The 15,699-nt window shown below is 40.0% G+C and overlaps 1 protein-coding gene across 2 annotated transcripts in view; it reads left to right on the forward strand.

The window, feature by feature from the left end:
* The window catches only part of TMEM63A (transmembrane protein 63A), a 30,291-nt gene extending 15,033 nt beyond the window's left edge, over nt 1–15,258 (forward strand). For both annotated transcript variants that reach the window (XM_002194606.7, XM_030268966.4), the window contains exons 14-24: nt 1,420–1,557; nt 2,665–2,818; nt 3,581–3,687; nt 5,265–5,351; nt 5,985–6,047; nt 6,959–7,121; nt 7,973–8,078; nt 9,012–9,179; nt 12,482–12,597; nt 13,535–13,597; nt 14,150–15,258. In XM_002194606.7, coding sequence (XP_002194642.5) covers nt 1,420–1,557; nt 2,665–2,818; nt 3,581–3,687; nt 5,265–5,351; nt 5,985–6,047; nt 6,959–7,121; nt 7,973–8,078; nt 9,012–9,179; nt 12,482–12,597; nt 13,535–13,597; nt 14,150–14,320 — 1,336 coding nt within the window. In that variant the 3' untranslated portion in view covers nt 14,321–15,258. The remainder of the gene's footprint in view (nt 1–1,419; nt 1,558–2,664; nt 2,819–3,580; nt 3,688–5,264; nt 5,352–5,984; nt 6,048–6,958; nt 7,122–7,972; nt 8,079–9,011; nt 9,180–12,481; nt 12,598–13,534; nt 13,598–14,149) is intronic.
* The last annotated feature ends 441 nt before the right edge of the window (nt 15,259–15,699 follow it).

Here is a 15,699-nt window from a genome sequence, read left to right on the forward strand (position 1 = left end):
TTTTTCAAGGAAGTCCAGGATGTAGAATTTCTTGCAGAAATTTGGTATATTGGAGAAAGTTTTGCTTGCTATTGTTTCACTGAGTAGTGATTCAAACAAAGTACTAATTTTGCAATGAAATAACGTTTTGAAATGTAAAAATGAAAGAAGAAATAAGCACTGCTAGCTATTGATGTGTTGTGTACAGTTTTAATGGGATAGTCCCTCCTTGAGCAAGTGTTCTGATCAAGACCTGAAAATATTTTAGTTTGTTTAGCTTGGAATTAATGTGGTGGACTCCATTCCCTGGGAAATTAGATTCAATTATGTGTGAAGCTGAGGCTCTCATTAAAGTAGAAAGTTACTTGGTGCCCTTAGGATGCTCTGCTCTTCAGGGCCCTCAAATAGGATGAGAGAAACAGGATGCCAGAAGTGAGGTTCTGGGGACTCAGGTGTTTGTAGAAACTTTTTAATGATGGCTAAAACTTGCTCTGTATGTATTTTTAAAAATAAACTAACTGTCTTAAATACTTGCTGCTGCAACATGCTGGCAATCTGACATCACTGCTTGAATTCTGGTAAGGAAAAGGCCTGGGGGGGTTGAGGGTTATGTTTGTTAGTTTCGTGATTGTGTGTGTGGTTCTTTGTCTTCTTTATGTTAATACCACAACTGAGAAAAAAGCATTTTGGAATCTCTCCATTTAAATATAATATATATTGTTTCTGTGCTACTGAAATAAAATAATTTCTGAATGTGTGCCTTGTCCTTCTACTGCTGTCCTTTGAGAGATCTTTGAAAGCATTTATTCTGGGCATGTTTAAATTTTCCTTAAATATTTTGAGTGTCAGTCAACTCATAATATTGGAAGATGGAATTGAGCACTGTGATTATTTTAAGGGTGGGTGAAAGAGGCTAATATTTTGAATTGTGAGAATACCAGCCGGCTAAAACTTCTTCTGAGAATTGGTACTCAAGACAAAATTGGCTGGTTTTAATACTAGTGTAAAGGCTTCGTCTGCAGTCTCACTTCATTAGTTTGCTTTGATTTGAATACAACTGTATTATGTAAAGATGTGTTTAGTAAACTGTCTGTCTTTTATTTTTTATCAATATTCTCAGACTTTGATATTTAATTTTTTTTAATGACTCATTGGAGTTGCTCATTTTGGTAGAAGTAGTAAATAGTTTAAACCAAGACTGCTTTTTATTTCCAACAAAACAGACCTCAGGCCTGTGGTAGCCACTGTTTAAATAATGGTCATTAATTCATAATATGTTACATTTTTGTTTAAGCTCTATCTTGATCACAGGTTATTCAAATTAAAAAAAAAAAAAACAAAAACCAGAAAACCTTTATCAGTATTCCCAGACTTTCTCATTATATATTTAGCATTTTCAGGTGTAAAAAATCAGAAAAATCTTCCTCTTCTTCCTTACAGCATCCTTAAGGACTTCAATGCCTGCAAATGTCAGAGCATTAAGTGTAAAGGAGAACCCCAGCCATCACCCTACAGCAGGGAGCTGGGTGTATCCAACTGGAAGGTTACATATGCTCCTTATCCTGAGAATATTTGTTGGTAAGATTCCTGTCTTGAATCCATTTGTTGGTGATAGTGTAGATTTGGAATGGGCACAGGACAGACTGGGATGAGTGTGTTTTTCTTTAACCCAGAACTAAAACTTTTTGTAGTGTTGGAATGTGGCTGATCTGCCTCTTTATTTTCATTACTGTGTTCTTCATTGACCTTGGGGTCTGTGGACATTACCTGGGACTACAGTTTTTCCACCCCAAAATTTAAAAAAAACTTAATCCTGTTTATATCTGTCCCTCAGTCTTTCCATTTTTTTGAGGCTATTGCATATCTAGTGTTGAGATCTCAGGGAAGCAACTTGGTTTTAGTGTTGAGTATCTTCAAAATATGTATATATTTTTCTGAGTAGCCATGTGATGAGTGTAACTTTACAGAGTCCATTCTGTAAACTCTGGTCTGTCTTCTTCCAGTTCTTTTTCTTTTCTCACCCCCCACCTTGAAGAAGAGGGACCACAGGGATATGCCAAGTTCACAAAAAGCCTTGTCATAATCAGGGATGTTGCTGGGCCTCTGATCCCTGTTTTGTTTGTTCTGAATATTTGGCTTTGCCTGGCATTTAAATCATTCCAGTCCTTTTGGGAACCATCTCAAATAACATTTAAGAACTTTACTTGTTTAAAATCTATAGTTGCTGTTTTAATATGGCAGGAAGGGATGCAGTGTTTCCAAATTTGAAATTTTATTTCAAATAACCTTTTTTTAGGTAGATTCTGCCTCTGGTAGGTATTCTCCTTGAAGAAATTCTCTGTCTTTCAGCTCTATCTCTTCTTGTTTCATTTCTGTATTATTGAACAATGGAAATGTTTCATCCCAGACCTTAACCAGATTGGACATTATGTTTGTGTAATGAAACATTAGATATGTTCTTCTGCAAACACAATTTAAGGTATCATTCAAGAGAAGTTGCACAGTTCTCTTTATTTCTAGTAGCAACTGGAACTTGAGAAGTGCTTTGTTATATAACTTTGAAAGCTCAGTTTAGAAAAAGCATTGCCACCTGTTACTTGACAGATAGTGTATATATCTTTTTTTTAACAACAAATTCTTGTTGCTTGTTTTAATGTCTTTTTTTATTTTTACTTTTTTCTCCAGGAAAAATCTTTCAGTGCATGGATTGAAATGGTGGTTTAGATGGGCTTGCATTAATTTGCTTCTTTTTATTGTGCTGTTTTTTCTTACTACTCCTTCCATAATCATCTCAACCATGGACAAGTTCAATGTCACTAAGCCTATTCACTACCTTAATGTGAGTATTGCCATATGTTTGGATATAGCTGTGGATCAGACCAAAATTTTGGTAAAGTGATAGGGTTTCATTGTCTTACCTTGAGTTAAAGTTCCTACCTTATGGCTTCAGTTGAAGTTCTCAGGACTGTTTTATGTAGCTGCTGTTTAAAAGCATATGTCCAGAATTAGGTCTTTAGCTCTCTTTTGTTCCTAGATAATAGTCTGAAGTAATTTTTATCTGAGGCTTTATATTATTATAACATGTTTATGTATTTGTGATAAAAATTTGCAGTTCAAACTTAAATAACTCTTAAATAAATGTTGTAATCAAAAAATCTTTGCAAAAAATAGAATTTCAAATCCAACTTGTATTTTGATTTTTATGACAAAAAGGTGGAAATTCAGGTTTTTAACTCCGAGGTAAAATGTTTTTTTTTAAATTTTGCTTATAGGGTTCAAAGCATATATATCTGATCCTAGTTTGACTGCAGCTAAAGCACCTTGCAAGCTCTTATTTTTAAATATTTTCCCAAGCTAGTGTAAGCTACATAAAAACTACTTGTGAGACTGCACTCTCATGGAATTTAATTCCCAATCTCACTTTGGCTTTTTGCTTTGCATGCCAGTGCTAAGCGTTCATTACTCAGTTTAAATCTATCTGAATATAATTTCTCCAGTTCATCCTGCTATAATTTACAAAAAATAGAATATTAGCATCTATGTTCCACCACAACTGCATTAAAGTGTTTTTAATACTTATCCTTATTTTCTCCCCTACTAGAATCCTGTCATCAGTCAGTTTTTCCCAACACTCTTGCTCTGGTCCTTCTCAGCTTTGTTACCAACAATTGTCTATTACTCAACTTTGCTGGAGTCCCACTGGACAAAGTAAGCAATCTTTTCCTCTGTTTTCACCTTATCAGCTGAGCTACTAAGATAAATGAAAGTGCTGATCTTTCACAGAGTTCTCAAATCTGCACACCTCTCATAGTAGGGAATTTCCTGTTCTTGTCTTTCTAGTGTTTTAACCACACTTTAGGGTTTGGGTAATTTGTAACCCCCACAGCAAATGTAATATGGCCACATGATTTGTTTATGCTTTCCCCTGCTCCCCACCTCATTTCTCATTGAGTTTAATCAGGAAAAAATTGTGTGAGCAGGCTCAGGAGGTGTAGCTTCAACAGGAGCAAGGGAAGTGCCTCTAATCCCATAATTAACTTGCTCTCTAGGATAGGCCATGTGGCTTGGATCCCCTCTGGGCTTGTAAAAAGGGCATCCATCTTTTTGTAGCTTGGCATGGCAAAATGGTCTGGGTGTAACTCCTGGTGCACAGCTCAGATCTGTTGGTTATCAGTGGTGATCTAAGAAGATTTATGGGGCCAAAGGCCCAACAGATGTGTTGATGCAAGGTTTTCACATTGAGCTGGTGCACCCCAGAGATGTCAAGCCCACTAATGAGCTGCTGACTTGGAGAACTCAGCACAGCTTGGCTTGGGGTACCAGATTTGATGCCCTGTTTACTTACACACAGATAAAAGCATGGTGCTTCAATCCCATCTTCACTTAACATCACTAAGTCTATCCATAAAGCTTGTAGTCATTGTTTTTATATTCTAAGTCAAATTTGGTGGATTTCCTTTTGAATTTTTATACAATTCCTTTCTGAGACACCATGTCTAGAGTCTATTGTTTCTTTGTCACAGCTGTATGCTTTTTATTGACTTTGTTTTGGTAGCCGTGCTACACACATGAGCTTTGAGCCCTTCTCAATCAGTTAAAATAATTTTCTGAAGTCACTAGAGACCACAGGTCTGATTTCAAGCCTCAGTGTAGTTACACTGATAGATCTCACGGTGCCCAAGTGTTCCTGTAATAAAACCCTTGTGGTTTTAAAGCCCTATCAGATACCACCTCTAGGAGTCTGAAGTGTTCATAGTGCTGCCCTTTTCTGGCAACAGGGTGTCACTGGATCCATGTTCCTGCTGCTGTAGTGGGGGTATAGCGTTAGTAGTGTCATGTTGTTCCCCAAGACTTGACACCTGACAGGGAGGTTGTCTAAGTGTCTGGTTTCTTGGCAGTGGTGCCCTTTTCTGAACTGCTTAATCCTTCCTGGCATGGCACTTGAAGAGCTGTTTGTTTACAAGTTGTTGCAAGGTTGAGTGTCTTTGGATGAGAGGCCAGCTGCGCTTGTGGCACATCCCTGTGTGTGTGGTGCAGACCTGTAGTGGTGCTCATCCAGAGTCTGGATTAGCATTCAGCAATATTTTTGTTGCCCAAGAAGATACTGAAAGTCTGCTTCGTCCACATTGGTGAATATGTCAAAGATGTTTGGTTTTTATGTGGTAGCAATGTGATATGGTAGGGGAAGCTGGGAGTCTGACAAGTGCTGGCATTGTCCAGGAAAGATCCTTCATATGTGGCAGCTTTTTGTATGAGTTTCTCACTCTGCCTTTTTATGTTGATAGATCTGCAGAGAACAGAATAATGATGCATAAAGTCTACATATTTTTGATCTTCATGGTATTGATTCTGCCTTCCCTTGGTCTAACCAGGTAAAGAATCATAGTTTGAGATAATGGCTGAGCATTTTTATAATGAGACATCTTACTTGTGTTTTCTAGTTATGAGGTATAGTCAATGTACCCCCACTCCCTTCAGTGTGGGGTTATGTTATCATTACACATTAGGTTTCAATATTCATCTTGCATCTGGGATCTTTAGAGCCCTTAAAAGTTTCCGAAGCCTGGCTTTTCTTTTAACAAAGATATTTAACACCTAGTAAGATTAATGGCTAATTAAAAGTTGCCCATACTCACCATTATAGCTGAGAACCAAGTTTCCTGACTGTGTCTTATACTTCAGTTAGAGTTGTCCTTTTTTTCCCCACCTTTACAGTTTTTGACTGTTTCCCTGGATGACATGTATTTGTCCTATCTGTATAATAATTGCTAACAATGAGTAATAAAACTTTTATATGAAGTAGATGTTTTTGTTCTGTTTAATCTTGTACTACCTTTTTTCTAATTTCTAGCTATCAGTAACTGTGATAAAGCTGAAATAGTGTTTAGATTTGTGATTAAATTCTTTCTATGCAGTATCTTGACTTAAGCTGCTTAAAAAGAGAAGAATTTTTAGACAGTACTAAGGTGTGGGAGACTGAATTACATTCACCATCTTTCTTTCAGTCTTGATTTTTTTTTCCGCTGGCTCTTTGACAGAGAATCATCTGATTCTGCAGTTAGGCTGGAGTAAGTATTAGCTAAATAATATTGTCTTTGCTATTCCTTTGTAAAGAAATACTTAGGATTTAAGTTCTTGGGTTTTTTTGGGGTTTGTGGGGTTTTTTTGATTTTTTGGGTTTGCTTTTTTGTTTGTTTGTTTTTGTTTGCTGTCTTTGGTTAGTGTTTATTAAAATTTTCTCAGGGCTGCTACTTTGGGATAATGTTGAGCTTCTGAATAAGTGCAGGAGACAATAAGATTGGACATTAGAAAGAATTTCTTCACAGAAAGGATTAGAAGAGATTGGAATTGGATGAGGATTGTTGCATATCATTGACAGGGGATCTTCTCAAGGATTACAGTGAGACCAAAGAGCTGCAACAGTTCTTTCTGTAAGCCAGTGAATCTTGATTTTAAGAAAAATGTATGTTTTTACACACATTACATTGCGAATTTGTATATATTGGTTATTTTAAGCTCCTGTGCCTGGAGGAAAGAATAGAATACAATTATTAGGACATAGATTTCCAAATGCAGTTTCAAAATCAGTAACAGGAAGGCAATTAGGAGTTACTAAGTTAGGAGAGATGATTATTCTATTGCAGTCTTATCTCATCTTGTGTCAGGTTGCTGTTGCAGACATCAGATGATGCTCTTGTCTGCTGTCAGCCACCCATCAGGCTGTAGCACCTTTTTGTGCACAGTTCATTCCTCACCTGAACTGCAACTCAGCCAGGCTCTGACATACTACTCTGGCTGCATTTGTAGCTGTGAAGTATTCTTTTACACCAAGTTTATCAGAAGTTCTTCTGGCCACTTCCTAACATATATAGTGTTTATTCTTATGGTAAGAGATTTCCAAAGGCAATAGGGATACATTGTATATCTCCACTGTTTGCATGCCTTCCTCCTAATCGGTATCTGGTGTCTTTCCTGGCAGATGTGTCTTCCTGCCTGACCAGGGAGCCTTTTTTGTGAACTACGTGATTGCCTCAGCTTTTGTGGGCAATGGGATGGAGCTGCTGCGCCTGCCGGGCCTCATCCTGTACACCATACGCATGATCATGGCCAAGTCCACAGCAGAGAGGAAAAACATCAAACAGGTATTGGAAACAGCAAGCAGGCATTTCAGTGACTGATCCTTGTCAGAAACAATGGGAGCACCCATCCTTCATACCATTAACTATCATCTCCTGACTGGTTTTTTTTTTTTTTTAGCCTTTGTTTCACTTGTCCACGACAGGTTCATATTCCCTTCATTCACAGCACAGATAACAGGGAGGGATTTATTCCAGTCAGAAATGGTCAAAAATCAAAAGCCAAGCTCTGAGCTTCAGGTATCAATCTCTTCATAGCTCTAAGTCAGAGTTTTATGATTTGAATTTTATAGAATAGTTCTGATTTTATCTTACAGCCTGAATTTCAGGGTTTTTTTTATTCAAATCTGTCTAGAGTTAGTTTCTTCTGTCAGCCATCAGGTGTGTACAACTTGCTTTAAAGAACATACACCTAGCAAAATATATGGTTTTGCCTATATTCCATTTTAAGAGGTGGACTTTCACTTCCAGGTGGAGTATCATCCTATAGCTTGAAATTCCAGGTGTTACAATGGGAACTTAAGCCTGTATGTAGCTACCACAGTGATGTGAAGGTTCTGAGTCTGGCACAATTATTTTCTGCCTTGTGATTTTAAGGACCTGCTTCTTGTATATGGAGATTCCCTGAGAAATTACTTTAAGGCTAGGAAAGAAACAGCATCTTTTCTGTATGTCCACATAATAAAAACACAAAAAACGTCATCTATTTACATTATTTCTGTCTCTTAGGGAAGTAACTGATTTCTCAGGGGGAGCGAGTAAGATAAGGTGAATTGTTGCTTTAGGGAATCTATTCTTAACTCCTGACACATTGATGGATGACTTGAGAGTTTTGGGTGTTTTGTTTTTGTTCCTAGCAACAGGCATTTGAATATGAATTTGGAGCAATGTATGCCTGGATGCTGTGTGTGTTCACTGTCATCATGGCCTACAGCATCACATGTCCCATCATTGTCCCTTTTGGTAAGTTTTCCAGGGAGCACTGTGGGAGTGAGATGGGGCATGTGGGAAGTTTGGAAGGCTCAGCTCTGCATTCTTATTCCCATTCAAATGCTGATAATCCTTAGGACTTGGATGCAAGTTTACTTCCCTTCTTGTGGAAGAACAGTGAAAGAGATGATTAATTATTTAGCTCTTGTACTACCTTTAAATGTTGAAAGTACATTTAATGTCTATTATATGTTTATTTCTCAAATTTGAGTGTACTGGCTTTGGTGAGGGGTTTAGATCAGACATAAGTAGTACTAAATAATTTCATATAGTTATTATTTTCATTTTCTGATGCAAAACTTTACAGAGCTGGATATGAGACAATTATCTAAATTAGATATTGTTCGGAACTGGTTTAATCAACAACCTTATTACTGGGAGAATGTAGCCAATTTTTATGTAACAATGTAATTGATATTTACTTACATTCCATTTTGTATGCAGTTGTAAATATCTGAATGTGCCACTGAATCCCAGAGCTGTTGCAATTCCGCAGTTGATGGCTGTTTGTTTGGATAAGGAATAGCTGACTTGAGATCCAATCGTGAATCTGGTGAAGGCTGAGAGGGAGATGTTAAGCCACTGTCATGCCTTCCTTAACAGCAACAGTGGAAGGGCAGTTGGGAAGTTTTCCCTACTGGCTTGATCTCATATGCCAGCACCTAGAAGGAGCTCTGGGCTTTCCCTGGGAGCATAAGAAGCACCACAGAGAAGTGTGTGGAGAGGGCAGGGATGGAGATGCAACAAGCTAAGCTCCTAAGCTTTAGGAGCAGGTGCTGTCTTGCAGCTGTACCCCCCTCATGCCTGGGCTGCATCCACTCATTTGGTTAGTGCAGATCTCCTCAGAGGTGCTGCTTTTTATCAAACCTGATAACCTCTGCTTGGTTCTCCTGTTTTCCCTGCCAGGTTTGATCTACATCCTCCTGAAGCATATGGTTGACCGTCACAACCTCTACTACGCCTATCTCCCTGCCAAGCTGGAGAAGAAAATGCACTTTGCAGCTGTCAATCAGGCCCTGGCAGCTCCCATCCTCTGCCTTTTCTGGCTCTATTTTTACTCATTTGTGAGGCTGGGTAAGTGTTACCTGTCTCCACCTGGAAGCTGCTCTCAGCTCTCTTGCCAGCATCCCTGAATTAGATGTGAAGTTTCATAAGCTTTGTGGACTTTTCTTTTTCCTTCCCATGGTGGTTGGCTGTGGCCCTGAACTACATGAGATTTGCACAAGAGCCTTTGAAGAAGATGGCTGATGTATTAAACTGTTAGCATGGAGCTCCATGTTCCTTCATTTCACAGGAGATCATGTATTCCTTAAATCAGTATACCTGGAATTGGCCAGTTGGGCTGTGAAGTGATAGACAGTAAAAATCATCACATAGAACAAAAATCTATCAGAATTAGCTCTTTATAGTAAGATGATCACTGGCTTCACTACCTGCATTTGTGCCCTGGGCATTAGTTTAATTTACCTGGGTGCGTTGGCTGCTGCCTTGGTTGTACAGCCATCACTTAGGAAAAAATGCTAAAATGTTGGCTAATGCTGGTCCTCATGTGTTCCACATCATCCATCAAATTTTACATGGAAGACTGCAGTGACCCTCTTCCCCACATTGTAGTTTAAAACCTCATGTTTTGTATGTAATTTATCTTTAAAATAAAATCTTCTGTATATTGCAAATACCTGGCATTCATAGTATTGGCTGTGCTGTACCAGCAGTTTTGTTGTCAGAAAAAGGTAGGCAACAGCTTATGGATTTTTATTCGTGATGCAGGAGAAAGCATTTGTCATAGAATGGGGATGTCAGTGATGCTGGAAGGGTTGGGTTCCCCTTCTTTGGAAGGAAGCACCTGATAGCTAACTGTATTGTGCCCTCATGACAAATGATCACGTCTGTATTGTGTTTTTTAGCATACCAGCAGTCAGAAAGGTATTGTTGGCAGGCTGTCATCTCACTTTAGGGAGAGGTAAAGCTATAGGGAAAGCTCCCTGTGGACGCAAGAGGCACTTGGAACTATTGCTTCAGGCTGTCCTTGGATTTGAATAGATGTTCCTGCATTACTTGTATCTTTAAGAGCTTGTTTTTTCCCTTGTATTGAGACCTGCTTTTGCAACCAGGAAGACCAACAAGTCTGGGTCCTCTAAATTAACAGGAGAATTTCTAGAGCATGCTTTAGATAAATCAACTCCAAGCACTCAGCATCTGATGCACCTCTTTAATTGTTAGTAAGGAAATCCTGGTGAAGTAAAAAATAAATCTTTATTATAATGTTTTCTAGTTCTGCATGGTAAAACCATAATTTGTCAGGGACCTTAATAATGGAAAACACAGGCTGGATTGCCATGTTTGACTTGGTCAGTATAGAGTATCCTGTTTACAGGATGTTGTTCAGTGGTTTGTCAATGCACAGGGCAGTCTGAGAGGTAGGAATTTGATACTTTGATTTCATTGCCATTGATTTCATTGCTGCTTCTTGTGCTAAAAAGAAGGAAGGAAGGATAAGAGAACTTCCTTATCTGCAAAATAGATCAATTTATGCTATAAAGCTTGATTGCTTCATCATTGACTTGTGTGGTTGGCTTGATATGGGTGTTTCAGTCTGGTTGCAGAGTCCAGTGACAATACTCTGGTTTCTCACTCCTCATATATTAATGTAAGGCTGGAAAGACCTCTCCCCCAATTCTCAGTCAGGATCAAAAACCACCTGACTGTATACAGAAGGTTAGAGGCTGTTTTTTCCTTCTCAGTGCCTGTATTCTTTCTCAACTCTTATGCCTGCCATCCATCCATCCACCCACTCATTCACCCACACATCCATCACCACTGGGCCTCTCACCACAGAGGAGGTGAGGTCCTATCTACAGTTCAAGCCCCATCTCCTGGGACAGTCACTTGAATCCCCTGTTCTCAGAGCTGTTGGCAGGCAGGAGTTCTGAGGACGCCGTGCAGGGAAAGCTGATACAGGAGACTTTTCCTTCCCTAATTTCTGCTGTTTACCTTGTGGTTTGCACTATACATTGGCTTTGGTGTAGGTACTCCTTACCATCTGGTAAATACTCGTGCATCCTGTGCTTATAAAAACAACCTCCTCTAAAGGACATTCCAGAATACCCCTATGGATGCTTTTTCACTTCCTTTTTTGGTTTGAATAATGATGTGTTTGTAGATATTTTTTGGTTTTGTTTTTTGCATGTGTGTGGTGGTCTTCCCCTTGTGACCAGACCTGTGCAGGGCTTCTATAACCCGTTAAAGTGTAAAACTTGTCTATTCTGTGCCACTGTATATGCTGGGGTTACCACAGAAATGTCTGAGAGTTGTTGTTGCCGCTTTTGTCTGAAGAAGCTTGGAAACAGCTAGGGCTTGCAGTGATGTTTACTTTTTCCTAATATTCTATTCAAGTCATCTCTACTGCAAAATGAGATTAATTTCTTCAGAATATTTCCCTAGTGAATCTGGAAAAAAAGAAATCACTGTAATCTTTAATACTGTTTCCATGCTAGGCAACCACGTCCTTTCCTATGGTTTATTGCACTCTCTGAACTCAAACTTACCTGTCAGCCTAGTTCATAGTTGCTGTTCCTTCTCTTGATCTTTTTTCTTGGATTCTTCCCAGTTCTGTCTATATTTTATTGTAGACAAGGCTACCCAGCTGAAGGCTTAGTAGCACTGAATTATTTTGCGTAGGTGCCAGAGAATTGACTTTTTTTCACCATGTTCTTTGATACTATCCCACTATTTACTGCTTTCCAGCAGTTGTATGCTGAAGTGTTATTGTTATCCCTCATATCTACATTTTATTTTTCCTTCCAAATTGTACTTACTTGCTGTTTTCTACATACAGTTTTATTTTGCTGTTGGTTTGTTTTGTTGCGGTTTTTTGGGGGTTTTTTTTTGGTGTTTTTTCGTTTTGATCCTTTAAAGCAGTTAGGGTGGTTTTCTCTACCAAGACCATTTTGATTCTCCTCTACACCTACCTCGATCCCTTTGAGCTGATGGCAAACCATCCACTTTGGTGCCATCATCATAATTAATCAATGTAATTAATATTATATTTCATAGATCATTATTGAAAGTGTCTAAGAAGTGGGTCCAGAATGGATGAATGATGGAGGAGAAGAATCATTCTGAGTCTTGTCTATCATTTAAGCATTACAGCAACATTTCTTGGCCTCTAGGAAAAGTTCTCTAGGAAGAACTTAGTGTATAATGATATTCTCCTGTTTGTGGCTGGAAGTAGGTTGCCCACTCCTCTAAAGAAAAAAAAATCCATGAGGCTTCTGAAAATGAGAAGGATAAATAAAGGTTTCTTTTGGTTTTGTTGGGTTTTTCTGCATTCTTTCTATGCATTTTAATATTGTATTTTCTGGATATTTTTCTAGGTTTTAAAGCACCTACAACAATGTTTACCTTGCTGGTTGTCAACATCACTATTGTTATTTGCTTGGCTTACACTTGTTTTGGCTGTTTCAAGTACCTGAGCCCACTGAATTATAGGGTAAGTGATGGATACCCGGCCTTTCAGCACCTACCTGTGTGCTTGATGGAGCACCAGCTATTGCTGCTGTGCTGTCCCTGCCTTCCTGCTGGCAGTGTCTGTTCATGGCAAGATGGCTGAAGAGGGCCTGTAGTACAGGTAGGCTGCTTGGCAGAGAGGAAAGTCAGTGTCTGCAGGAACTGAATTTGAGAGAAAAGAATAGTATGGGAAAAGTATCCTGGGCTGCATCCCCAGCAGTGTGGCCAGCAGGTTGAGGGAGGGGATTCTGCTTCTCTGCTCTAGAGAGACCCCACCTGCAGTGCTGCATCCAGCTCTGGGGTCCCAGCACAAGGAAGGACATGGGCCTCTTGGAGTGACTCCAGAGAATACAACCAAGGTGATGGAGCACCTCTGCTATGAGGCCAGGCTGAGAGTATTGGGGGTGTTCAGCCTGGAGAAGAGAAGGCTTTGGGCTGACCTAATTGCAGCCTTCCAGTACCTGAAAGGAGCCTACAAAAAAGAGGTAGAGGGAGACTTTTTACAAGAGCATGTAGTGAGAGGACAAGGGGGAATGGCTTTAAACTGACAGTAGGTTTAGATTAGGTAATAGTGAGAAATTCTTTGCTGTGAGGTTGCTGAAGCACTTAGCACAGGTTGCTCAGTGATGTTATGGATGCCCATCCCTGAAAGTGTTCAAGGCCAAGGTGGATGGAACTTGGAGCAACCTGGTCTAGTGGAAAGTGTCCCTGGCAGGGGCTTGAAGCTAGATGATCTCTAAGGTCCCTTCTAAACCAAACATTTCTGTGATTCTGTGTAGAAGGACTGGTGGAGAGAGTGCTAGATCTGCACTGAGATCTGTCTGTGCAGGTTTTGGGTGCTTGTGATCTGCTGTGAGTATTGTTTCTCTCACCAGTTTGATGTTGTGTCTCTTTCTTTCCCCACCTATTGCTGGTTACAGATTGAAGACACACAAGGTGAAAGAGGAAAAGACACAGATGTACCAACAGTCCCAACATCTTCTGTAAGAAGCTAAGAGTTACTAATATTCCCTTATGTTTCCTAGAAAAACCTAATTTCTCACCCTGCTTACCAAAGAGCTTGTGTAGCATATATTAATCTGCATGGACTGTGGGATTTCCCATGTGCATGTGGGACCAGAAAGTTCTGCAGCTGGGCTCCTTGATGCTCCCAGGTGGTGTTCCAGAAGTACCTTCAGCAGCTCTGTGTGCTGTGTTCTGTGCCCTGCTCTAGACAGAGCTTCACATCTGGACAGCTGCCAAATGCAGTCAGTTGCCACTGCTTTGATTCTGAATGGTGTGACATGCAGCAGGTCTTGCTTGCCATGTCACTGAGAAGGACATAGGACTGAGGTAGAAGGAAAGGCCTTGGTGCCGCAGTCAAAAGGTGCAGGCGAGTGTTGCACCAGGAAGCCTCCAGCAGGGTGCAAAAGGTGGTAAGGTGAAGAATGGGAAAAGGATGACGAGAAGAGTGACAAGGGGAGAATTTCTCCTGGGTGAGTTACCCCAGCACTGTGCTTTGAGAGACCACTAAAAGCCTTCACTTGTGATTTCAGATGTACGTCCCCCAGGTTTTGCGTCCTCATCCTACCGAAAGGACGGTGCTGGCCCCCACAGAGCAGCAGTCATACGGCACCATGGACAACGCTTGTTCCCAGGCAGAAGGAATCAGAAGCTATGCCACAGGACCTGCAGGTGTGGGGCAGGCCTCGGGAGCTTCGCTCTGACTTGTGTTGTGAGCACGAACACACGGTGGAGCACTTGGCCCAGGTTTAGCAGAACTAATTCCCTGCCTCCTCCTCCTCCTAAGTATTCGGCGTTATTTATGTATTCCTGCCTGCAGAAAAGGTACAGAAATAATTCATTGTGTGGTCTGCAGCTGTGCTGGGAGATTAAAAAGCAGATGCCTTGGGACTGATTGTTTTCCAGGCTGTCTACACACATTGTGAAACAAATAAGTTGAAGGCGGAGATGCTGATCCTCAGGGACTTCACTTCTGCTAGCTCATCACTTGCCTTATGAAGATAACTTATGCTGCATATAGATAAGTGGTCACCAAAGCCAATGCAGCTATTAGAGCTGTCATTTATTTATTCAAAATAATTCTTCCCTTTTTAAAAAACCCCAACATTTGTTATTTATAAACCTCTTGGGATGTGTTAAATCCTGAGACAATGCCACTTTTGATGAAAATGCTGTTTGTGTGGGTGCTGAGAATGGTGTGTGGGAGTCTCTCCTCTTTTCACCCAAAGTAGTCAGCATAGTTTTGATCATGCTACCTTTTTTTTTCCTTGAAAGAGATGAGGGAATTACTGTGCACTTGGGTACTAAAAGTACCAAAGCAAAAAGACTGGTGTAAAGAAGGGAGTGACTTATCTGATACTGTTTTTATGTATTTTTGGAGGGCATTTAGGTTGTTAGTTTCTGTTCACTATTTTTAAGGGCCTTCCACAATGAAAGCTCACCTGCCAACAATAAAGGATGTAAACATTTTATCTCTTTTAGTCTTGGGTTAAGATGACAGGGCTTTCTCTATAGTGCCAATTTTGTGAGTTGTAAGATACTAAGTTTTTTAATTATGTAGTAGGTGCTAATCTATTCCAAAGTGCAATGTGTCAAAATGTAACTAATAATCACGGAGCAATAAAACACTGAGTTTAGAAAAGTTTCAGGCTGTCTTGATTTATTTATTCTTTTCTCGGTATGTTTAACAGTCCTTGTTGTGAAGCTGCCTGCCTCGCAGCGTGGTCATGAACTCTTCATAAGAGCACTGCCACAAGCAGTGCCACAAGAATGACATTATGTCCCATGAGGAATTTGAATGCTTTTGGATTTCTCTAGGGTGTGAATCTTGGTGACCTGTGGGTAGAAGAAACTTCTGGCCCTCTGTTTCCTTGCTTGTTGTTAAACTGTGATCTCCTGAATTTGACCTTTTCTAGCATGTCTGTAAAGCAGCAACATCTTGAGATTGAAAGAGATTTTGTGTTATAAATGTGTGCAGATGTTCAGTGTCTTGCAGAGCTGCCTCCAGCTTCCCAAGAACAGCACTCGGACAAGTGCTGAGAATGAGACCTGCCTGCTGCAGGAAGGACCCTGTGGACCTCTG

Source organism: Taeniopygia guttata, chromosome 3 (assembly GCF_048771995.1).
Source record: "Taeniopygia guttata chromosome 3, bTaeGut7.mat, whole genome shotgun sequence".
In the NCBI taxonomy this organism is placed as follows: Eukaryota; Metazoa; Chordata; class Aves; order Passeriformes; family Estrildidae; genus Taeniopygia; species Taeniopygia guttata.